This window comes from Schizosaccharomyces pombe (assembly GCF_000002945.2).
Source record: "Schizosaccharomyces pombe strain 972h- genome assembly, chromosome: I".
In the NCBI taxonomy this organism is placed as follows: Eukaryota; Fungi; Ascomycota; class Schizosaccharomycetes; order Schizosaccharomycetales; family Schizosaccharomycetaceae; genus Schizosaccharomyces; species Schizosaccharomyces pombe.
In genome coordinates, this window is record NC_003424.3 from 3,665,883 (window position 1) to 3,687,146 (window position 21,264).

General features: G+C 36.4%; 9 protein-coding genes and 9 long non-coding RNA genes across 18 annotated transcripts; 10 read left to right on the top strand and 8 right to left on the bottom strand.

Annotated features, from left to right (window-relative positions):
- The first annotated feature begins 49 nt into the window (after positions 1-49).
- On the top strand, positions 50-3,205 carry prr1 (stress-responsive DNA-binding transcription factor Prr1). The gene is made up of 5 exons (NM_001019707.3): positions 50-154; positions 252-341; positions 1,098-1,177; positions 1,231-1,288; positions 1,432-3,205. Exons 1-5 carry the CDS (start codon positions 125-127, stop codon positions 2,791-2,793), a joined length of 1,620 nt encoding a protein of 539 aa, NP_594284.1. The 5' UTR covers positions 50-124; the 3' UTR covers positions 2,794-3,205.
- A 42-nt stretch (positions 3,206-3,247) lies between these two features.
- On the bottom strand, positions 3,248-5,624 carry tif225 (translation initiation factor eIF2B epsilon subunit tif225). Its single transcript, NM_001019708.3, has 4 exons — positions 5,558-5,624; positions 5,452-5,513; positions 5,284-5,408; positions 3,248-5,214 (listed from the first exon to the last, which is right to left on the bottom strand). The coding sequence occupies exons 1-4, from the start codon at positions 5,613-5,615 to the stop codon at positions 3,423-3,425; spliced, it is 2,037 nt and encodes a 678-aa protein (NP_594285.1). The 5' UTR covers positions 5,616-5,624; the 3' UTR covers positions 3,248-3,422.
- Positions 3,395-5,785, top strand: SPOM_SPNCRNA.3642. The gene has a single exon (NR_193005.1). It is a non-coding gene; the product is annotated as a non-coding RNA (long non-coding RNA).
- Positions 5,786-6,043: 258 nt separating this feature from the next.
- Positions 6,044-7,487, bottom strand: oxr1 (V-type ATPase inhibitor and disassembly protein in response to oxidative stress Oxr1). Its single transcript, NM_001019709.3, has one exon. It carries the CDS (start codon positions 7,215-7,217, stop codon positions 6,651-6,653), a length of 567 nt encoding a protein of 188 aa, NP_594286.1. The 5' UTR covers positions 7,218-7,487; the 3' UTR covers positions 6,044-6,650.
- SPOM_SPNCRNA.3643 lies at positions 6,633-7,157 on the top strand. The gene has a single exon (NR_193006.1). It is a non-coding gene; the product is annotated as a non-coding RNA (long non-coding RNA).
- A 329-nt stretch (positions 7,488-7,816) lies between the features above and the next one.
- Positions 7,817-9,012, bottom strand: spc34 (DASH complex subunit Spc34). The gene has a single exon (NM_001019710.3). The coding sequence runs from the start codon at positions 8,910-8,912 to the stop codon at positions 8,418-8,420; it is 495 nt and encodes a 164-aa protein (NP_594287.1). The 5' UTR covers positions 8,913-9,012; the 3' UTR covers positions 7,817-8,417.
- Positions 9,013-9,196: 184 nt separating this feature from the next.
- atm1 (ABC family Fe transporter Atm1) lies at positions 9,197-11,952 on the top strand. Its single transcript, NM_001019711.3, has one exon. It carries the CDS (start codon positions 9,644-9,646, stop codon positions 11,723-11,725), a length of 2,082 nt encoding a protein of 693 aa, NP_594288.2. The 5' UTR covers positions 9,197-9,643; the 3' UTR covers positions 11,726-11,952.
- SPOM_SPNCRNA.3644 lies at positions 9,389-9,751 on the bottom strand. Its single transcript, NR_193007.1, has one exon. It is a non-coding gene; the product is annotated as a non-coding RNA (long non-coding RNA).
- SPOM_SPNCRNA.3645 lies at positions 9,966-11,876 on the bottom strand. The gene has a single exon (NR_193008.1). It is a non-coding gene; the product is annotated as a non-coding RNA (long non-coding RNA).
- Positions 11,953-12,106: 154 nt separating the features above from the next.
- Positions 12,107-14,146, top strand: taf12 (SAGA complex/transcription factor TFIID complex subunit A Taf12). Its single transcript, NM_001019712.3, has one exon. The coding sequence runs from the start codon at positions 12,203-12,205 to the stop codon at positions 13,553-13,555; it is 1,353 nt and encodes a 450-aa protein (NP_594289.1). The 5' UTR covers positions 12,107-12,202; the 3' UTR covers positions 13,556-14,146.
- A 108-nt stretch (positions 14,147-14,254) lies between these two features.
- Positions 14,255-14,533, top strand: SPOM_SPNCRNA.3646. Its single transcript, NR_193009.1, has one exon. It is a non-coding gene; the product is annotated as a non-coding RNA (long non-coding RNA).
- On the bottom strand, positions 14,478-17,383 carry rad54 (DNA repair protein). The gene has a single exon (NM_001019713.3). It carries the CDS (start codon positions 17,261-17,263, stop codon positions 14,705-14,707), a length of 2,559 nt encoding a protein of 852 aa, NP_594290.1. The 5' UTR covers positions 17,264-17,383; the 3' UTR covers positions 14,478-14,704.
- Positions 16,754-17,087, top strand: SPOM_SPNCRNA.3647. Its single transcript, NR_193010.1, has one exon. It is a non-coding gene; the product is annotated as a non-coding RNA (long non-coding RNA).
- Positions 17,384-17,714: 331 nt separating the features above from the next.
- On the bottom strand, positions 17,715-19,483 carry zpr1 (EF-1 alpha-binding zinc finger protein Zpr1). Its single transcript, NM_001019714.3, has one exon. It carries the CDS (start codon positions 19,217-19,219, stop codon positions 17,840-17,842), a length of 1,380 nt encoding a protein of 459 aa, NP_594291.1. The 5' UTR covers positions 19,220-19,483; the 3' UTR covers positions 17,715-17,839.
- On the top strand, positions 18,091-18,882 carry SPOM_SPNCRNA.3648. Its single transcript, NR_193011.1, has one exon. It is a non-coding gene; the product is annotated as a non-coding RNA (long non-coding RNA).
- Positions 18,901-19,266, top strand: SPOM_SPNCRNA.3649. The gene has a single exon (NR_193012.1). It is a non-coding gene; the product is annotated as a non-coding RNA (long non-coding RNA).
- A 23-nt stretch (positions 19,484-19,506) lies between the features above and the next one.
- Positions 19,507-21,058, top strand: SPOM_SPNCRNA.926. The gene has a single exon (NR_151315.1). It is a non-coding gene; the product is annotated as a non-coding RNA, possible alternative UTR (long non-coding RNA).
- On the bottom strand, positions 19,751-20,901 carry mug182 (NADHX epimerase). Its single transcript, NM_001019715.3, has 4 exons — positions 20,828-20,901; positions 20,648-20,718; positions 20,192-20,607; positions 19,751-20,107 (listed from the first exon to the last, which is right to left on the bottom strand). Exons 1-4 carry the CDS (start codon positions 20,837-20,839, stop codon positions 19,878-19,880), a joined length of 729 nt encoding a protein of 242 aa, NP_594292.1. The 5' UTR covers positions 20,840-20,901; the 3' UTR covers positions 19,751-19,877.
- Positions 21,059-21,264: the final 206 nt, after the last annotated feature.

Sequence of the window (21,264 nt, forward strand, 5' to 3'; positions counted from 1 at the left end):
AAGCCTCGAGGGTGTCATATCCACCACACCTCAAAATTTGCAACTCTCCAACAACCAACAACATTGTTGAAAAGGTGAAGATTTTTTGTAAATACGACCGTTTGGTCATATATTAAACGAGAAGATGCCGTCTTCGAACGGATCCTCCGACTTTGTATGTTGGTTCCTTTTTCCGATGAATTTTTTATAATTATAAAATTTCACGTTTCGTGATAAAACTATGTTTTCTCATACTAACGTTGTTGAATTAGGTGCGAAAACTCTTCAACATGTTGGAAGAACCCGAATATAGGCATATCCTGCGCTGGAGCGATTCTGGGGATTCTTTTATTGTGTTGGATGTAAGAAATCCTTGAAAATTTGTTTGCTGGATGTAAAAGAGAGAAGAAAGGAAGAATGAGTTATCATTATATTTATCGCCGCCATTGTTGTTATTTAACCAGAGAAAGCATTCTACTTTTATTGTTTATCCTCGAAAAGCTAGTAAAAGAGGGGAGATTTTTTTTGAAGGTTTGCTAAAAAATAATTTTTTTACTATTCTTGATTTGTTTCCTTTTTCTTTCTGATTACAACTTGAATTAAAAAGGATTGACAATGATGGGAAAGGAATCTTTTGAGGCAGCAAGAGATTCCTATCGCAACAATCGGGTTGTTTTATTACAAAAATCGCTTTTCTTTTTGAAATAAAACAATTCTATTCGTTGTTTTCTTTTTAGTATTACCAATGTTACGCTGAAAAACGTCCAGTTTGCCCGTAAACCTGAGTCGTCGAATTTGCTTTGTTTCCATACCCTAGTACTTTGTCCTTTTTTTTCGCATTGCATCTCGATTTTTTCGAACAGACTTATTCCTTGTCATCATCTTTTTTGAGTAATAGTTTTTACATCTCTTAGAGACCAATTTTATTTTTAGGCCTTACCTTCTTTTTAAACTTTGGCTTTTGACTAGCTATTCTTCTAGTCTTATGTTTTTTTTTCTCTTACGTTTGCATTTTTCTCCTTTCTTTGTCACTCTAATCTACTTTTCCGCATTCAAAATTCCTTTTTCCCCTTTCCCCTTTGTTTCCCTGAGTTTATCACTAACTTACTGCTTTTTAGACCAACGAGTTTACAAAGACCATTCTGCCTCGCCACTTCAAACATAGTAACTTTGCAAGTTTTGTCCGACAACTCAACAAGTATGAGATATTTTTATTTATTTATTTTTTTTTTACACTTGCTAATCGTCTAGATATGATTTTCACAAAGTACGGCACGAAGAAGGCGCGCCGAGTATATATGGTGAAGGGGTATGTCATATGGGTTAAGGATTTAGGGGCTTCATACTTGTTGAATAGGTTTGAGAAACAAACTTGTCTTCATTCCATCATACTTGTAAAAAAGCCATCCCTCCTTTTAGAATTTCTATTATACTAATCATTCTCTTCTTTAGGCTTGGGAGTTTCGTCATGACGACTTTCAGCTTCATCATAAGGACCTGCTCGACAATATTAAGCGAAAGGCTCCGTCCAAGCGCAATTTAGCTAACGAGAACACTGCTCCAGTTATTGAAAACCTAAAACAGCAGGTGGATTCTATATTAGACTTTCAAAAATTACTTGATAGAAATCTTTCGGGTCTTGCCACAAGTTACCAAACGATACTTCTTAAAATGTTTGAACTCAAGCGGGGGATTGAGTCTAGAGATTTGCTTATGAGTAGCATCATATCTTACCTCTGCGATTTAGAGGGATCTACTCAACGGCAAGCTAATCCCGGAGCCATGTTTGTTCCCTCTCATCCTCTCCAGGAGTTATTAAATGCATACCAAGCGTTAGCGAAGGGCCAAGTTGCAACTACTTCTCCACAACAGATACCAAATCAAATTCAACAGGCTTCCGCTGCTACTACCGCTTCTTCAAAGATGACTGTTGACACCAATCTTGGCACAGCACAACCTTCTTTGTATAATACTCCTTCATCTGATTATGAACTGGCAAATCAGGAAAAGCCGGCAGACTCCATGGCCTCTGCCGCCTCTCTAAATACCCCTTTATCATCTAATGACCATTCTTTGAATCCACACGCCCATGGCTCATATCCGATGTACGAAAAATTTCAACCGATTCAGCATCCAAATCCAGGAAGCTTTACCACCCATCTTGACTCCAATGCTTCCATGGCAAAGTCATTTTCTCAAATTTCAAACGATTCCCTTGCCAAAGCTAGTTCAGTAGCAACGTCCATGTCTCAAATGGGCGCTGCTGTTCCAACTACTGGCTTGTGGAAGCGGCAACCAAGGATTTTACTTGTCGAAGATGATGAACTTTCTCGTAGAATGACTATCAAATTTTTAACTTCATTTGATTGCCAGGTCGATGTAGCTGTCGATGGAATTGGTGCCGTAAATAAAGCTAATGCTGGTGGATTCGATCTCATCTTAATGGACTTTATACTTCCTAATTTGGATGGACTGTCTGTAACCTGTTTAATTCGTCAATACGATCATAACACACCGATTTTGGCTATAACTTCAAATATATCGATGAATGATGCAGTTACCTACTTTAATCATGGTGTAACAGATCTATTAGTTAAGCCATTTACAAAGTTGACTCTACTTCAACTTTTAAAAAAGCAACTTTTGAATCTTTTACAAGCGGATAACTCAATTAATATGTCTGATGTTCCCTCCACGAAAGAAGCTAAAGACGATAAGGCTCCTGTGACATTTTACTTAGAGAATGATGCTCCTATGTATCCTCAACAGATGTTACAGGATCCCATTCAAGCAGACTTACAGCATCCACATTGATGGAAAAGTCTTAATGTTATATATTTCTTATTTTTACTATCAGGTCTCTTTTACTTTTGTTTTATATAAAAAACTATCTATCACTTCTGTTTGATTTAGTTAAAGGTTTAATCTTTGGTCTATGTATCTATGTTCTCTTTGGGGTTCAAGTTAAGGCTTTCTTTTCGAAGAAAGGCTTTTCATATCCCATGACTAGTTGTTTAAATTCCACAAATTCCAAACAGTGTCGGAATTGTCTTTCATATCAACTACAACTAGAAACATGTACAGAAGAGACATAATCAATATAACTTTTCAGTTTTTGCATTGTATTTTAGCCACTATTTTCTTCGGTTTGCTCAAATTATATTATCTTCATTCGCTTGTTGTATTTCTTACATTTCAGCTAAAAATATTGAATTCGTCCAACTGATATTATCGTAAATAACTATGCGTGTAATTAACAGAATAGTGCTGGATTTTAACAACGCGCCCTGTAGACCAAAATTTTATTTTTCTTCTCTATCGTATTATTATTTGCTAGAAAATAATAGCCAGCTAAATTATGAGTGACCCTTTTTTTTTGAGTAGACAGAAACCACTTTCATAACACTGTTTTAAGTCAGAGTTCAGGATTTGTAAGGGAACTATTATTCTGACCCTTCTTCACTCTCGCTTTCACTTTCAGCAGTATTCAACCAGTCGACAAATTGTTTGCCACCGGCATCACGAAGCGCAGCCAATTCTCCTTCGCTAGAGCGGGGATCAGAATACCATTCTTGAATGGCATTCTCTTCAGCAATTTCTAATTGGTAGAAATATCCCAAAAGTTGTAAAAAGTGCCGAGTCATACTCAAACGGACACAGTACTTCTGCAGCGTTAATACGTTGTCAACTTGCTCTTCATGGCTAAATGTCAGTTTTGCAAGCAATGGACCCCAACGTGTCATTACTTTTGCTAGTGCCTCCTTGGGGGATACATCTAAGTGCATGATACGCCTTAAAAGAGCAAGAACAATTGCGGATCGCACCTCGTGATAGTTGGCATTCATGGCCATTCGGAGGGTATTGAGTTCAAGAGCAGCAATATCAATTTGGTGGTTTTCTTCAAAGGCACGTTCAAGACTCTGCTGAGCTTCCTTGTTGAAATCTCCTTCATCGAAATCCTCTGAGTTAATTGTATTGGCAGAATCGCGTCTAGCTGAAAAGGGAATAAATTCCATATCTTCTTCAGAAGACGAACTTGTCTCTGAAGATTCTGAATCAGATAAATGTAACTCATTTGTACTTTCAATAAGCCCTGAAGCCTCCATAAACTCTCCCTCATCATCAGAATCCTCTTCGGCATGATATTCTTGACCACGTCCACCAATCCCTACCAAAGATGGATCGTTCAAAGTTCCTTGAGAGTGACTCTCGAAAGTTGTAAGACGCTTATTTTTTTCAATTATTGTATTATCCCCAATAACAACGCCTGCAGCTACTATAGCACCATCTTCAATTGAACAATTATTTCCAATTTTTACAGAATTGGCAAGAATGGCTTTGCCAATTCGACAATTATCTCCAATGACAACATCTTCCCAAAGGAAAGCACTGTCTATACTACAATTGCTGCCTATGGTACAATTCCTACCAATGATAGTATTCGCAACCACAGACGCATCACCGACTTTGGTATAGGCACCGATCAAAGTTCGTGCCTTAATAATGCAAGAACGAGCAAGAACAACGTCTTCTTCCTTATAAATCTGATGTCTTTGATAACTAAAAGTTTGGTTAAGAAGATTGCTATCGGGAACAAAAGGATAGACCCATCGAGAAAGAACATCTTTGCTAATAGCATCATAAGTTTGAAGACTACGAACACGAGCTGCATAATTTTCTTTAGCAACATGGCAATGAATCTTTTTTCCTAAAAGATCAGAGGTTAAAACACCATATACGAAGTCTTTTCGAATGTCTTGGTAATCAAAGTTTTCAGTAAAAAGGGCAGGTACATCATTGGAGCAAATGTCAATTTGACAGTCAATCAAATCATTTCGAACCTCCAACTCTTCATGCTCATTAAAGATTTCGGGATCCATAGAAACATAATGTTTTCCCCTTTCGTTAGCTTGATAATGCACGCATTGGCTGGTCTTTTTATCTATCACGAAAACAGAACTCTCTGTACGGGCGCGTGTACGATGAAATGGACTTGCTTCTCGTACAACCATTGTCATAATAGCATTTTTATCATCTTCACGGCGCTTCCGATGTTCTTTCAAAACTTCGTTTAGAGGCACATTGGATACCACATCGCCTGATACGAGTATGAAATCGGAGGTAATTAGCTGTTTTGAATCGAGCTCTCTTAAAGCATCACCAACCGACAGAGATTCTCTTGACACAATCGTGTTTACACTAAAGGGGGAAGAGGGAAGATTCCACTTTGACTTTCTGTGGGTTATATTGTGTTAGTTATATCGTATCAGAAATTCGAATTTAAGACCTCAATTTAGCACATACTCTATATATTCTCGAATTTGTCCTGCATGGGCACAGCAAAATACATAAACTTCTTGCACCCCGGCCAATGCCAAAAACTCAAAAGTGTACTCTATTAAAGGGGTATTTGCTAAAGGAAGAAGACACTAATAATATTAGTACTTAAAGTGTACACTGGTAATTGCATACGCGAGGTTTATCTAATGTAAGAGGGCGAAACCGATAATTATAAGAATCCGACAAAACAATCGCTAAAAATTAGTAACAAACACTTTTTGAATCCCAAAAACATTACCTTGCAGAGCGTGTTTTGGCTTTTCTAGCTTGCCATTCAGCCCTTTGGATGGAGGCATTTCGACAATGTAGAGGGATTAGACATATTTCTCAATATCATTTAAGCCCAAACAGTCATTTAAGGATGCCGTGCTCCACTGCCTTATAACTTAAAGATTATTCTAAACAATTCATCAACTAGAGACTAAAAAGGAATTTATAAAGACGTTAATAATCAAAGAGTAATTAAATTTAGGATATTAAATTTGCATAGCTCATTTCTTTTATAGTTTATTGGCGAAAGAAAGTGGTTTTATTTAAGTAACCACAAAAATTCCACATAATAAACAGAAGATATAAACGGTGATTTATCCTGTTAAGTTGGTAAATTTTGTCAATTTGTTTTCTACAATTGGGTAGTGGTTGCAAACATTTTACTAATCTTATGGTAGTTTATCGAGATTTGAATACAGGTTTCAAGTGTTTACACGGTAATCAAAAAGAAACATAATAAATAAAACTTCATAATAATTATTATTACTGATATAAAGTGGATGGTAGAAATCGATTCGTCAATTAGGGACGATACGAATTGTTGATGAAAAGCAACCACGTGAATAAATATACTAAGTGTAGCATTAAAAGTTATGAATAGAAAAAGAGAAAATTAATAAATAATAGACAATTGGGGAGAAGATATTGGGGATGCTCTTCATTTGATTCGTTCACTCAATGCATAAGGCGTAAAGAAATTAATAGCAAGGATATTCATGCTTGATCAATTAACAAACGTAATCTTCCGGAATTGAGAAGAAGTATTAAAAATTAGCTGATGATAGAAAGCTATACATCACAAATGGGAGGGAAGAGTCCTACGGCTCGAATTTCTGGTAAACTCGATATTCATTGATTGAACATGCAAATCAACGAGTTAACTTGAATTAAGAATAATAATCAATGCATAGAGTCAGCATAAAATTGTCTTTGGTTGAATAAATTAGTCATAAAGAAAGCACGGTAAAATATTAATCTTGATATAAATATAAAACTTGGGCTGATGCACATTTCCGAGTCCATCTTTTATTTTCTTTTTTCTTTTCATTCGTTAGTTGATATTACTCCAATACCCAGAGCTCGATGTCCACGATTTGGATTCGTTGGTCAGGACAGCCACGATAGCTCAAAGGATTGTTTTCGAATGCAGGAGTACGACTAGAGTAAGCGTACTCTAGAGAGCCATCAAGCCAAAGGCTGTATCTTCCATTACCCCCACCAAATGCCAAAAAGCTTTTGGTGCAATATGCAACAAAATTGGAATTTCCTACGAAAGGGTAATGTACATACTTTTTGGGAGGAAAATATTTCCACAAGAAGGTTTCCTCGGAACCAAAGTAATGAGGTGCAGGAATTAAATAATCAGGGATAAAAACTCCAAAAACATCGCCGTCTGTATCGCGCACAGCTAAAATGCAAGCCCCTTTAGGATGGCCGCTTCGAGCTTTTTCCTTTTCGCAGGCTAAGTACATTGTTTGAAGAGATGCGCCGTCATGTTGCAACGAATAGATTCGTTTCCAAGTTTCAGCAGAAGCATATCTTGCTGGCAAGTTCTCAACGATGTGACTGGCCAATTCATCTGTTATTAAGCCGTCTTTAACACTATACTGTCTTGTAAAGTTAAACATTTCAATTGATACAAAATACTTGCTAAAATTTTGTACTCTTATGGTGTGTGTAGTTAGAAAGATTAAGGTGATCCACTAGCCTTATGTAATAAGTAAACAAATAAATAATTGTGAATACAATAACAAACACTGAAATAAACAACAGTAAGTGTATTCTTTAATTTTCCAAAGAAGAAGTTTTTCTTAATAAAGGTATTCTTATTGATCCTTTTTTATTGTTTTTTTTGAGAAATCGAGTAAATAATTTTTTTGGCGTAATGTGTGATTGTTAAGGTGGAGCAGCAGCCTTGGTATTAGCAATTAAAACATTCGTTCAAATTCTATCATTCAGTAACAACAAAAAATAATTATAGTTGACGAGTCAATAGAAACACTATGAACCTGACTTTTACTCTATATTAATAATCAAATATAGAATAAATACATAGTGTTCCATTACTTGCTATCATACTATGCTATTGAACTTTTATTTATATCTTAAATAAAATCTTTTAGAACTTTTAAGAACAAGTATGTACTTATGTTTGTATAAATATTAAGAACTCATTACAACAAATGAGTCCAATGCAAAAGCTGGCGTTGAGCCAGTAATCTAATTGCCGTCTTTAACTTATCATGAACATTATTGTATTTTTCACATACTATTCTATAAATGAGAATATTACAAAAACAATGAGTTATTATGCTCCTGAGTTGTAATGTACTTAGTTTGCTAATTATCTTCGTTCAATATCTTTGCCGCTTTAGAGAATTCCTGGAGCAAACAGTCCAAAGATTCTCTTCTCTTCTCTTTATGTTTTTCATATTCTAGGTATTCATAATCCTCTAGCTCTTTTGTAGCCTTCAAAGTAACAGTAGACGAACTTGCTTTTTTCTTAGCAAGCGACATTTCAATATGCTTTTTAAAGGATGATATATCAAAACATCGACTTCTTTTTTTCCTCTTCAGCTTCATCAGTTTGTATTGGGAGTAAGCCGATCGATCATCTGACGTCGAAGGATAACTGCAATCAGAAATATCTCGGGTGCTTCTTTGAGGATGTAACTTCAAAGGAATGAGTCCATGGTCTTTTATATCCTCGCTTAAATACATTTCTTGTTCTTTGCTCAAATCCATGATAAAACAACGACCTCGCTTCTCCTTTTCTAAATGTTCACCAATACGAAAAGTCGATCTGACTACCAACGCAAATAGCCTTCCTAAGATTGTATCAGTTGCTTCACTTTTTCAATTTCTCTTTCAAGTCTTTGGATTTCAGAAGTTTCACGCTGTAGAATATTCTCCCTAGCAGACACCTGATCGGTTTGTCGTTTTTCAAGTTGCTGCAATTGCTCTTTCTGTTCCAGTAAAACGTTTTCCAAATTCTCAATTCCTGACATATGTAAGTTGTATTTCTCAACCAGAGTCTCCAAATATTCACGGCCACCTTGCATAGGATATATATCTAGTAGTTCCTCAATACAAGCAACGTAGTCTGCAGGGTTTTCTGATGCCAACCTTTCACTCCAATCCTTCGGTAGAGATTTGAACTCAGCTGCAATTAGTTCTTCCTTCTGAGTATCGCGAATTAAATCAGTTATAGCATGAGTATGTAGCACCGCGTCTGTGAAACGTGCTGCGTTTGGGTTTTCCGGTTCCAAAAGTTTTTCTGATGTAGCAGCAATAGACTGTAAATAATTCAACAAATCAGACATTTATTTAATAAGTCATCAAAAACACTAATTCGACTCGTAATTAGTAAAAGGTATGTTTCAATTCACTTTACCAGAGTTGCCAAAAGTGTATGCAATCTCTGGGTGTGTGCAGGTGGTTTAACCAAAACGTAATAAACGTTTGGTATCTTTGATATAATGGAAATCACCTGTGCCTGTTTTTGAAATTCTGTTCTCGCTCAGCAAATTATTTTAACAAAGGTAAAGCATTGCGTTCATTCCTTGCTATTTTCCTTTATTTGCTACACCGAATCATTCTTACGTTTACGCTTTAGGCACACATTTCTTCAGCTCAGATTATCCATTAATAATTATATGTAAAACTTTTATAAAGGTTAATACACGCTAAAAATTTCGTAATCCTCAGTGCAGTTTTGATGAGTTTGCAATTGTTGGACTCTACTTCGCAATCGTGATCTAATCAAAATCTACAACTTTCTAAGTCTGCCAGATTTATAGAACTAAAGGTTTGAGAATTATCCTTCTCTTAGTTCTTTTATTCATATATACCATCTATTAAAAAGTTGCCTCTTTGGAGGCTATTTGAGGTTTTTCTGACTGAACGTTTCGTCTGTTTTTCATATTCTATCAGCCAAGTTTATTCTATTTAAATATAGATTTAAAAACTTTAATTATCTTAAATAGAAGAGCAGTATATTGGGTATAACTAACAGCTTGAAGCTCTGACATCTTAAAGTGTTGTATTAATAAAAATGCTAGAACGATGTCCCTGGAAATTAATCAGCTCGCCAAGAAATATTCCAGCTCGCTCTTTTCTTAATTCTCGTGGAACTTATCTTGTTTTAAGAAAGTCAAATATATTACCTCTTCAACATATACTGCGGTTTTCCAATTTTGCATCTAAGCAATGTTTCCCACTTAGAAATGGAAATAATTCGGCTTCAAAAGCGTTATGGAATAACAAATCAAAAGAAAAAGAGCCACTGAATACTTCTGTTAAACTTGCTTCCGATGTACCAGATGATAAAAATGTAACAGGACAAATGATTGTTAAGGACATGCTTCAATATATTTGGCCCAAGGGGAAGACTAATTTGAAAGTTAGAGTTGTTTCGGCTCTCGCACTACTTGTAGCTGCCAAAATTCTTAACGTCCAAGTTCCTTTTTACTTTAAATCAATTATCGATACCATGAATACAACACTTGTTCAAGAAGTAGGAGCATTGTGGTCTACTGTAGGAGCTGTTGTTCTCGGTTATGGCTTTGCTAGAATATTTTCTACCGTTTTTCAAGAGTTAAGGAATAGCGTTTTTGCAATTGTGTCGCAAAGCGCTATTCGAAGTGTTTCTAGCAATGTCTATCAACATCTGTTGAACCTTGACATGAATTTTCATCTCTCAAAGCAAACAGGAAGTATTACTAGAGCAATGGATCGTGGTACAAAAGGTATTAGTTTCATTCTTTCCTCCATGGTGTTACACATCATTCCTATTACCCTTGAAATTGCTATGGTGAGTGGTATTCTCACTTACAAGTACGGACCTTCGTTTTCGGCCATTGCTGCTACAACCGTTGCTCTTTATGCTCTTTTTACTGTTAGGACGACATCCTGGAGAACTGTATTCCGTCGTCAAGCAAATGCTGCTGACAGTAAAGCATCAGCCGCGGCAATTGAATCTCTGATTAATTATGAAGCCGTTAAAACTTTTAATAACGAATCATACGAAATGAGCAGATATGAAAAGCATCTTTCCGCCTACGAAAAAGCCAACGTTAAGGTAGCATCTTCTTTGGCCTTTTTGAATTCAGGACAGGCTATTATATTCTCTACCGCTCTTACTTTGATGATGTACATGGGTTGTCGTGGAATTGTAACTTCCAACCTTACTGTAGGTGACCTTGTCATGATTAACCAATTAGTATTTCAGTTGTCAATTCCTCTTAACTTCCTTGGATCTGTCTATCGCGAAATGAGACAGGCTTTTACTGATATGGAGCAATTGTTTTCTTTAAAGCGCATTAATATCCAAGTGAAGGAGGCGCCAGATGCTCGAGATTTGGTTCTTAAAGGCGGATCTATTCAATTCGATAACGTTCATTTTTCGTATAATCCAAATAGACCTATTCTTAATGGTTGCAGTTTTAACATCCCCGCTGGAGCAAAAGTCGCTTTTGTAGGCGCAAGCGGATGTGGTAAATCAACAATCCTTCGACTTTTGTTCCGCTTTTACGATACGGACTCAGGAAAGATTTTAATAGACAATCAAAGACTTGACCAGATAACTCTAAATTCACTTCGAAAAGCCATCGGTGTTGTACCTCAGGACACGCCTCTATTTAATGATACAATCCTTTACAATATTGGGTATGGTAATCCGAAGGCATCTAACGACGAAATAGTGGAAGCCGCCAAAAAAGCTAAGATTCATGACATTATTGAAAGCTTTCCAGAGGGATATCAAACAAAAGTTGGCGAACGTGGTTTAATGATCTCTGGAGGAGAAAAGCAAAGACTTGCAGTTTCAAGGCTATTACTTAAGAATCCAGAAATTCTTTTTTTTGACGAAGCCACTTCAGCTTTGGACACTAATACTGAACGCGCACTATTGAGAAATATCAATGATCTTATTAAGGGATCTCACAAAACCAGTGTATTCATCGCTCACCGTCTTCGCACAATAAAGGATTGTGACATTATATTCGTTCTTGAAAAGGGTCGTGTTGTTGAGCAAGGTAGTCATGAACAGCTTATGGCTAAGAACAGTGTATACACTTCAATGTGGCACTCCCAGGAATCCCCCTTTGGCGAATCGAATAAATCCGGAGATGCATGATTAATTCCCTAACTAAAAAATATTATATCATTAAGCAGGCTGTTCAAGTTAATTTTTTTTTTCTTGAATATGGTCCCACTTTTGATATTTCATTCAGAAAGTTAAGTAGCCGTTTCTATAATTTTTTTGGTATTATTTTGTTAATGTCTTGAATACGTATTTTAATTTATTTTCTTGTTTTCGCTTATAATCTATTATAAATTGGCTGGATTAAATATTTCTACAATGTTACAAAAAAATCCAAAATTACTAAATGTGATTATTTTTTAGTTCATTTATACTTATCTATAATACGAAAATTAGTCATTTCCCCCATACTAGTAGACTTCAATGCTTGTACTACCTCAGGCGCTCGCGACGACCCTAGCTCGCAGTCAGTTTGGCAACTCCCAAATATTTGTGTAGTAAAAAAGCTGTGCTTGTCTTTGGATTTTTAATCTAGTTTATAGCATAAAAGGAAATAATAAAAAAAGGAAAATGAATGGGCAGCATTCAAGCCCTGGAACACCAGTTCAACGACCATCTGCTGGACCGGTAAATCAGGCACAATTTTCACAACAGAGAACGAACCAGTTAACATCTTTGTTACACACTATGACTATGTATCAGCAACTTGCTCAAAACGTTGGCCTTAATACTCCTCAGGGACAAGTTTATTTGCTTCAAGCTCAAACCATTCGTCGTCAATTACAAGGCCACGCGCAATCTGGACAACTTCCAAATCAACAACTCTTACAACAATTACAATCCAATGGAGCTCTTCAGCAAGGTACTCCGGAGCCTTCAAATACCCGCCCGCGACCTCAGTTGAATGCTCAAGAACAAACAATGCTTTTAGTCAGGCATAGGCAACTCCAAACTGCTCAGAACTACTTAACAGAAATGAAAGAGGCTTTAGGTCGCATTAAAAACGAACTTTCTACAAATGAAAGATTGGACACTAGTGCTCGCGAGGCTTTGGTAAAGCAGGAGTCCGAGTTGACTGTAAAAATCGCGCAATTTACCGCTGCCATTTCTAACGGCATTCGTTCCATTCAACAATTACAAAATAGGCAGGCATCTTCTGCTAACGGTAATAATACTGGTACATCAACTCCTGTGAACGCCTCAACTGATACTAGAAAAAGCACTGCTTCAACTCCTCAATTACAACAGACCCAAGCACAAGCTAATGCTCCTCAACAACGTATAAATCCCGAGACGTCTTCTGTTCCTGAAACTCCTGTTGGCGTTTCCGCAGCTAATGTTAGCAATGAAAGTACCGAGCTCGCTACTTCTGCAACTCAACAGTCGGGTTTGGCAAATAACGTTGAAAAGTCACAAACTCCTTCTTACATGTCAGCGAACCATTTACCCAAGGTTGACTCCAAATCACCAATACCGTTTTCTGTTCCTCCGAGTCGTGCTACATTAACTGGTGGATATGCATCTGGAAGTATTGGTCTCAGCACACCGGGATTATCTCGTGCTCCACACTACGAGCTTGACAATGGAAACCGGTTATTATCAAAGAGAAAATTGCATGATTTGCTACAGCAAATTGACTCGGAAGAGAAAATAGAACCAGAAGTTGAAGAACTCCTTTTAGAGATTGCTGATGAGTTTGTCGAATCAGTCACTAATTTTGCATGCAGACTTGCTAAACATAGAAAATCTGATACGCTTGACGTAAGAGATGTTCAATTGCATTTAGAAAGGAACTGGAACATCCGACTCCCTGGGTTTGCTAGTGATGATATCGTCAAGAGCGCTCGTAAGACTGGGCCCACACCTTCATATCAGCAAAAGCAAAACGCTATTGGAACTGCTAAAAGTTTGAATAAGGACTAACGCCAATGAAAGAGAATTTTATACTGTTATGCGATTTCATGGACTTATGTAAAAGAAAAAAGGTCAAAATTTTTAAAAATAAAAATCTAGCATTTCTACGGTTTTTGGTATCCTTAACCGTTGACAAAATTAAAATTTCCGAATTTGTCTCTATCAAAACATCCTACCCATCAATCTATGGTGCAATGTCGTCTTAAACTTTTAACGTTTATTTGTCATAAAGGTCAAAAAATAGCCAAACACTTTCAGTTCCAATATGATTGTTTTAGAAATAATTGTTTAAAGAATTATGGGTTCGAGAATCATATTCTCTCTATCCAACCTCACCACTAACTCTAACCGTTATTTAAGAACGGTTTCACCTTATGGATACGTTTTACAATCTCAGAAAATCATCATTAGACGACAAATTCGAGTCATTGTCCGTTGCCAGCAAACTTGATATTTGTCGATTGGCTTTATAATCCGGGTCTAACTACTATTGAATGTTACTATTTTTGTTAAGTAAATATGCATATATAATATTTAGAAGTAATATATAAGATTGCAAATGAAACAACCCTTAAATAAATAATTGGTTATGTAAGCTTCTACCTATATTGGAACATTCACGAGTTTGAACGTCCAAAGTATTTAGACATAAGCAATGTTTATATAAGCTATTAGAGTGACAAAAAGCATATAAGATGTATGCAGTTTGCCTAAAAGTAGCTACATGGTTAATAACAAAAATTCGAGACATCCCAATCTTAATATAGAAAAGCAGTGCTAAAACTGTCACGGGTTCGAATACTAACAAATGCAATTTCAAATGTTTCAGAAAAATATGACAAATTATATGCTCTTAACAATTGAATATAACATTCTAAAAAAAAAAATTTATTTCAGCATACCTGTAAATTCGTAATAATTTTGTCACAAAGCTTACCAAGGAGTAATTGAGGTTTGGTAGGATACAATTGAGGGTTGGATATTAATTAAATTAAAAACTATATTTTAAAAACCGGAATTAAATTCATGATATTGTTTTATGCATCGAATAGCAAATCAAACAGGGATAAAGAGAGGTGAGAGTAGTTTAAAGACAAATCAAACTAAATGAAAATATGAGGATTTGTGAAGAGAGCAGCGTAATTAAACACGTAAAAATTAATGAGATTTGTATTGGAAAACGGTACTCACTTGCTGTTTTCCTGCCTCACGTTTTAGCAAGTGATCTTCTATTCGGTCTAATGTGGGATTTGTAAAATGATTCCATGTGCTAGTATCACCGTATAACATGGCTGGGGCTCGGATGAATTGTTTTCCATCACGACACCGTTTACATTTATATGTTTCATGAGTTTCACAGACTGTGTGATCGTTAAGCTGAAACAGCTGCCTTAAGTTATCAAGCGAAAAATGTCTTTCGACATCTTGAGCTTCATCCACAACACAAGAAGACAAAGATTGCTTATGAGACTGCCTTTGGAATATCTTTTCTTCGATGGTTCCAGTAGCTATGAAACGGTAAACAAAGCAGTCCTTCTTTTGCCCATCACGCCAAACTCGAGCTAAAGCTTGTTGATCGGCGGCTGGATTCCAATCGGGATCAAACAGAATAAGACGATTAGCGCCAATAAGGTTAATACCACAACCACCTGCTTTAGAAGATAATAAAAACACAAAAGCATCCTTTTCCGGGTCATTGAATGTGTCAACTAAACGTTGTCGTTTATTTACATTCATAGTACCATCTAGCCGAAGAGCCTTGTAACCGCGAGCTCTACAAAGCTGCTCAAACAAGTCAAGCGTGGAGGTGTAATTGCTAATTAAAACAATTTTATCGTCTGTCTCTTGTTTTATTTGATAGAGCATTCGTTCCAACACTAACATTTTACCTGATAAAGAGGAGTCAATGTTTCTATCGCGCCCTCTTAGCTCACGGGGAATAAATCCTGGAGGGAATAGAGCCTCACAACCTTCCAAGTCCTCAGTTAAATTCAATAGATCAGGATGATTACATATTTTTTTTAGCAGACCTATAGCTTTTAGTGGTTGACTGCCGGTCCCCCTTAAGATTTTATTGATTTCAGGCGAGGTAATAAAATGCTTGTACAAAGAAAGCTGAAATTCGGAAAGGTTGCAAAAGACAACATGTTCGTATTTAACAGGCAAATATTTGGAGAGAATATCATTCGTACGACGAATAATAAACCGATTGACAATCTTGGCTAACTCAGCTAACTTAGCATCACCATTCTCCTTATCTTTTTCTGTTCCGTCAGCATCACGACCTTTTAAAATTGGAATTTCATAATTTTTTCTGAACTCTTGCCTTGAACCTAACAACCCAGGATTCGCAAAATTTAACAACGAAAAGTATTCGCTTAGATCATTTTGAATAGGGGTACCAGAAAGGATGACACGCCTTTGAACGTTTAGCTTGTCTAATGCCGTAAAAGTCAAAGAATCACTATTCTTAAGACGATGACCTTCGTCACAAAGAAGCATTCCAATTTCTGCGTTGTTGAGATGCTCAACATAACTTCTAAGGGTTTCATAACTGGCAATAAGCACTGGACGTGTGACTTGTCGTCCATGTACGGATGCCCATTGTTGCAAAGCCATGATTAACTCCTGTTTGGAGCTTTTACCGTCCAATATGAATGGAGTAATAGCATCTTTTCCTAACCATTTGACAAGTTCATTAGCCCAATTTTTGACTAAAGAAGAAGGACAAGTTATAATTGCCTTTTCAATTGTCGGTTTTCCAGCCTGAGGAGACTGTTTTAAAAGGGTCCATAACAAAGCAATACATTGAAGTGTCTTACCAAGTCCCATCTCATCTGCCATAATACATCCATTTGCACAACGGTCAATCCTTCCAGTTACACACTTGTACAAGAATTTGACACCTTCTATTTGATGAGGTCTTAGAATACGAGCAAGTTTTGGATCAATGACAACAGCAACAGGAGGAGGTGGAGGTTTTTCTTTCTGAATTCCTAGTAGATCTTTCAAACTTTTATTTGGTCTTCTATGCTTTGAGGTATTAGAGGTTATGAGACTTTGCTCGGTAGAACAGCTAGCCACTGTGTCAGTGGAGACACATGAATCATGGTCACTTTCAGGCTCACTATCAGAAATTTCTTTCTTTCCTTTTCGATTTTTTAACAATTCATCTTTTTTACGTTTTTCCGCTAAGACCTCTTTTATATCAGGAATGATCTCATCTGCATCAGTAGTGGGATCATATAAAACGATAGCAAATTCATCAGCAGGATCGTAAAGGGGACGAGGAATAAAATCCACCTTCCTTTTCATTCCCAGTGTAGGAGGTGGACGATGTGCACACAGTTTAGATATATCTTCATGACCCTTGATAGGTTTAGGCACAGAGAACTGTTTCTTAATGACTGTTGAGGGATCTCGTCGTTCATGATTTAGTATTAATCGATTAGCTTCTTTGATGGTTGCCAACCCAGACACATTTTCAGATACGTAAGCTGAATCATACTTCCCATCAACAGAACCATATTCGCTGTAGTTAACTCTTGGCTTTTTGCGTAAAGGAAGCTCTTTTCGCTTTTCTGAAATCACTAAAGAAGGGCATTTAAACTTTTTAAACAACTTTCCAGGAACATTCTCTTTGTTTTTTGATAAAACAGTATTTAACTTTGAAGAAGTAGAAATTCTAGGTTTAGCAGTTGTTGGTTGCTGAATCATTAAATATATTAGCAATTATTAAAAAAGAGATTACTGAAATAGAAGAAAGGGTAGGAAAAGAGGGATAAGGATTCAAACAAAAAAAAAAGGAAAGTGCTGTTTATACCAATGGTATGTGTTGAGAAATATCTAGATGTATATATAAATTAAATTCTATTACTATTATAGCGTGTCGCGTTCTTTAAATTACGCACCATTGTTACCCTTCACTAAACATGGTATACAAATAATGAAATTGTGAAATATGAATCAATTATTTCTGGTATCGGCTAAATATGTGTTACAAGTTTGTTATTGGTAATAATTTTAGCTTCACTATCTAACATTTCTTGTAGCAAATTTTATGGTTTACTAATACTTCGAATTATTAGCCTCATAACATTTGCGATAAATCAAGTAACTATTTTAAACTAAAAGTAAAATAATAAAGCATCAGTCTCTAACAAAAACATTACGGGAAATAAAAATTAGCTAATCTACTATACTATTATATCTTCATAGTCAATAAACCCCCCAAAAAAACATAGTATTACTATATTAAATACATTCCCTAACATTTGACAAAAACCTCGAACTTTACTTCTTACCTCCATCCTTTTCATAGTTTTCTGTCTTCATATCGTTCAGACCCAATTCCTCATTTACTTGGAATGAACGTTCATACTCCTCAATAGTCATATTTGGATCTGGATCGGGAGCGTAATAATTCTGCAGATAACTTTGTGAAAGAGGATCATCTAAAATAAGAGTGAATTGAGTAGCACCCTCACGTGCAGCCGTCAAGTTGCAGAGAAATTGTTGCCAGTTAGCGACTTGCTCAGGAGTCATAGAATCGGTCTCCTGAGAAAACACACGGCCATATAACTCATCATAAACTTGAGCTAGAAGACCTTCAATGGTTGTGAATCGTCCACCCAAAGTACCTGGGAACAAATCAAGTCCAAGTTCAGGAATTTTAAGAGATGCGGTTTCAGATTTGAGAATATCACGGGATAAGTCCTCGGCATCCATGACCTTTAAAGTAATTTTTCGACCTTTGGGTGGAATTTCACCACCAGTTTTTACTTCGTTGGAACGATATCCACAACGATCACAAACAGTAGACATGATAATAACTTCTTTGAAATGGGGAATATCAAGCAACTTCATGTGGGTGTCACATTGATGTGAACAAGAGGGACAAGTTGCATGGAAGGTATGTACCTCATTGGGATCGACTTCCACAGCAGTAGCATCATGTTTAAGTGTATTAGAAGCGTTGTTTGTTTGTGTCTTGACGTCTTCAGGTTGATCAGTATCCACAAGACCCAGCTTCGTATTCTGCTCCAAAGTACGCTTGTAGCTAACCTGAGACCATCGGTCACCATCTCGGCCAGGTTTCATCTCGATCCAGCTGTTGCCCGTAATATCGTCAACTGTGATGGTAAATGGTACAGATCCAGAACGTAGACTATTCACTTTCTCAATGAAAGCATTTATTTGGTCATATAACTGAGGAGCAGACTCCTTACGAGATTCTTGTTCTTTACTTAAATCATCCACCACATTACTCAGAATCCCCTCAATGGTAGTTAACTGGCCTAACCTTCCCGGGATTTCTAGCTGAATTTCAGGAATACTGACAATAGCCTCCTGGCTCTTTACAACTGTCCGATTTAAATCTTCCTTATCCTCAACATGGAAAGTAATTTTGCTTCCTTCCGGTTGAATTGTCTCAGCGTGTTGAACTTGCGCATTCTTAAACCCACAATGAGGACATTCAAACGACATTAAAACAACCTCACGGAAGTATGGAATGACCGTCAACAATAATTTAGTAGTACCGTTTTTTCCACACTCCATACACAACGATTCGACTTCTTGAACACCATTTCCTTCCCTATCCTCAGCTGTTGACACATTTTGTGCAGCATTGCCAATACTTGTGAACAATTCTTCCTTTTTTTCTTCCGCCATGCTCTCAAATTTTCTTTTTAGCGTTATTTTGATTAGATGTGTTTAAGGACAAGTACAGAATAACTTGTACCAATATAAAATTTGTCTTCACTTGAATGGAAAAAATTTTCCTTAATGACCCAATATAAACTGTCTTTAATGAAAAACAAAATTAAAACTAAAGTAAAATATGGTAAAATGCAAAAATTTTACTTTTTTAAACCAAAATATTCTGTTTAAAAAGAATCCCCCAGAATATTCACGATGGTTAACTGAATGGTTTTGGTTAGCCAGCGGTGGCACTCAGTAAACAAATGAAGGAAAGTCATGAAACCTTGGATTCCTTCGAATAGAACGTAGAATAATACCTGAAAGCTAATCCTGAATACCTCAATTACCTTAAAATGAGCTCAGCTATGTGAAGGGTTAAAAAAAATTTAAAATTTTTTTCCAAATAGCAGTGGTACTTATTGTATGTAAACTTTCATACATTTATAAATCTACATAAAATAAACATCTTCTCAAATAAAAAAACATGACAGCTGCTAGAAATGAGAGCGAATCATACTTTACTACTATTAACTGCGATTTTTTTAAAATTAGTTAAATGCTTAAATAAGTGGGCTGAATGTATATCATTAACTCATATTCATCAAATTGGGAGGAATCAGGTTTCAGTTCAAACCATTGAGAGGGGCTTGTTCGTAATATCAACAACCTGGTCGATGCCTGGGTAAGGAGGAAGGGAAAGGTTGAACTTTTTAGTAATTACTTTACTAACAAAACGGCCTCCTAAATAATGTTTTCCCTTATAAAACTTGCTGCATGGTTTTGGAGCAGTTAGGGAGATCAAGGTATCAGGATCAAAATCCTTTAAAGGTCCCTCCTTTTGGGGACCTTCGTCAATCTCTAAACAAATAAATTTCGTTAAAAAATATTCCATTAGGTAAACACTTTACAAAGCCATATGTCTAATTTCAACTGTAAACTTACCCCATGAAGAAGGAGCATCAACTGAAAGAACTTTGATTTTCGATTCAACAATTGCAGCCAAAATAGATCCAAATGGATCTCGAACAGGACCCTTAAAACTAAACCCAAAAATGGAGTCGACTACTAATTTGGAATCGCGAAGTAATTGACTGAAATGGTTGGAATCATGAGATTTGACCACCGGAATATCCAAGTCATCCAATTGCTTACACAGACGTTTGTACAATTCCGGGGAAGATGGTTTTGGATAGTAAACTGTAGGTTTGTAGCCATATTGCCAAAGATGTCGTGCAGCTACTAAACCGTCTCCCCCATTATTACCAGGGCCACAACAAATCAAAACCTGGGAATACTGCGATGGAGGATACTCACGATAAACGGCTTGAGAAACGGAAAGACCAGCAAGTTCCATTAACCTAAATTTGTTACTACTACATCTTTGCAGCCCAAACTTACTGATCAATGGAGAAGGCACCTGCGGACATCAATTCTGCATCCAAAGCCTTGGCAGCGGAGGCGCTGAGACACTACAGATGTTAGCTAATTACCGTAAATACATGGGCAAGGATGTCAAGGAATTGACGATGTAAATTTTAGAAGTGCGTCTATAATAGAGCCGATGTAATACTTGCTTACCGAAATACTCATTTTCTGATATTTTTAAATGCTTGTGCTAAGTTTACTAATTTATGGAACCAACAAGGGTTGTTGGTAAAAATCAAATTTTGAATAATCTGACAGTGCCGGTACACACGATATATGAAGTCAATTCTACCTTCCTCAATATGATTTCATAATTCTCATGTAATACAAGTTTTGCTAATAAATTAATTGAATTCATACATCTATCAATAAGTAAGCAAAAACTACCTAAATAACATTCAAAATATGTTTTAATAGCCTTCGAGCTCAACATTTGAATAGGAAAACGAGATATCGTTTCTCTTCAACACCAAGTCTTTTATTTTGAATTCCGGTATGTAAATATCAAGATTTTTATTGTTCCTCCTCTTTTAGGCTAATGAGTTACAATATTTACTAAATGTTAATTGAAACATCCGATTTTACCCGGA

Bases quoted from the DNA above. Each gene is read 5' to 3' on its own strand.
- prr1 (NM_001019707.3), top strand. From the start codon at position 125: ATGCCGTCTTCGAACGGATCCTCCGACTTT. The intron at 342-1,097 runs GTAAGAAATCCT...ACTGCTTTTTAG, and splicing joins ATTCTTTTATTGTGTTGGAT to ACCAACGAGTTTACAAAGAC. The intron at 1,289-1,431 runs GTATGTCATATG...TCTCTTCTTTAG, and splicing joins CGAGTATATATGGTGAAGGG to GCTTGGGAGTTTCGTCATGA.
- tif225 (NM_001019708.3), bottom strand. From the start codon at position 5,615: ATGCCTCCATCCAAAGGGCTGAATGGCAAGCTAGAAAAGCCAAAACAC. The intron at 5,514-5,557 runs GTAATGTTTTTG...ACTAATTTTTAG, and splicing joins GCCAAAACACGCTCTGCAAG to CGATTGTTTTGTCGGATTCT. The intron at 5,409-5,451 runs GTATGCAATTAC...TAATATTATTAG, and splicing joins TTACATTAGATAAACCTCGC to TGTCTTCTTCCTTTAGCAAA.
- oxr1 (NM_001019709.3), bottom strand. From the start codon at position 7,217: ATGTTTAACTTTACAAGACAGTATAGTGTTAAAGACGGCTTAATAACA.
- spc34 (NM_001019710.3), bottom strand. From the start codon at position 8,912: ATGTCTGATTTGTTGAATTATTTACAGTCTATTGCTGCTACATCAGAA.
- atm1 (NM_001019711.3), top strand. From the start codon at position 9,644: ATGCTAGAACGATGTCCCTGGAAATTAATCAGCTCGCCAAGAAATATT.
- taf12 (NM_001019712.3), top strand. From the start codon at position 12,203: ATGAATGGGCAGCATTCAAGCCCTGGAACACCAGTTCAACGACCATCT.
- rad54 (NM_001019713.3), bottom strand. From the start codon at position 17,263: ATGATTCAGCAACCAACAACTGCTAAACCTAGAATTTCTACTTCTTCA.
- zpr1 (NM_001019714.3), bottom strand. From the start codon at position 19,219: ATGGCGGAAGAAAAAAAGGAAGAATTGTTCACAAGTATTGGCAATGCT.
- mug182 (NM_001019715.3), bottom strand. The intron at 20,608-20,647 runs GTAAGTTTGGGC...TAACAAATTTAG, and splicing joins GGTGCCTTCTCCATTGATCA to GTTAATGGAACTTGCTGGTC. The intron at 20,108-20,191 runs GTAAGTTTACAG...TTATTTGTTTAG, and splicing joins TGATGCTCCTTCTTCATGGG to AGATTGACGAAGGTCCCCAA.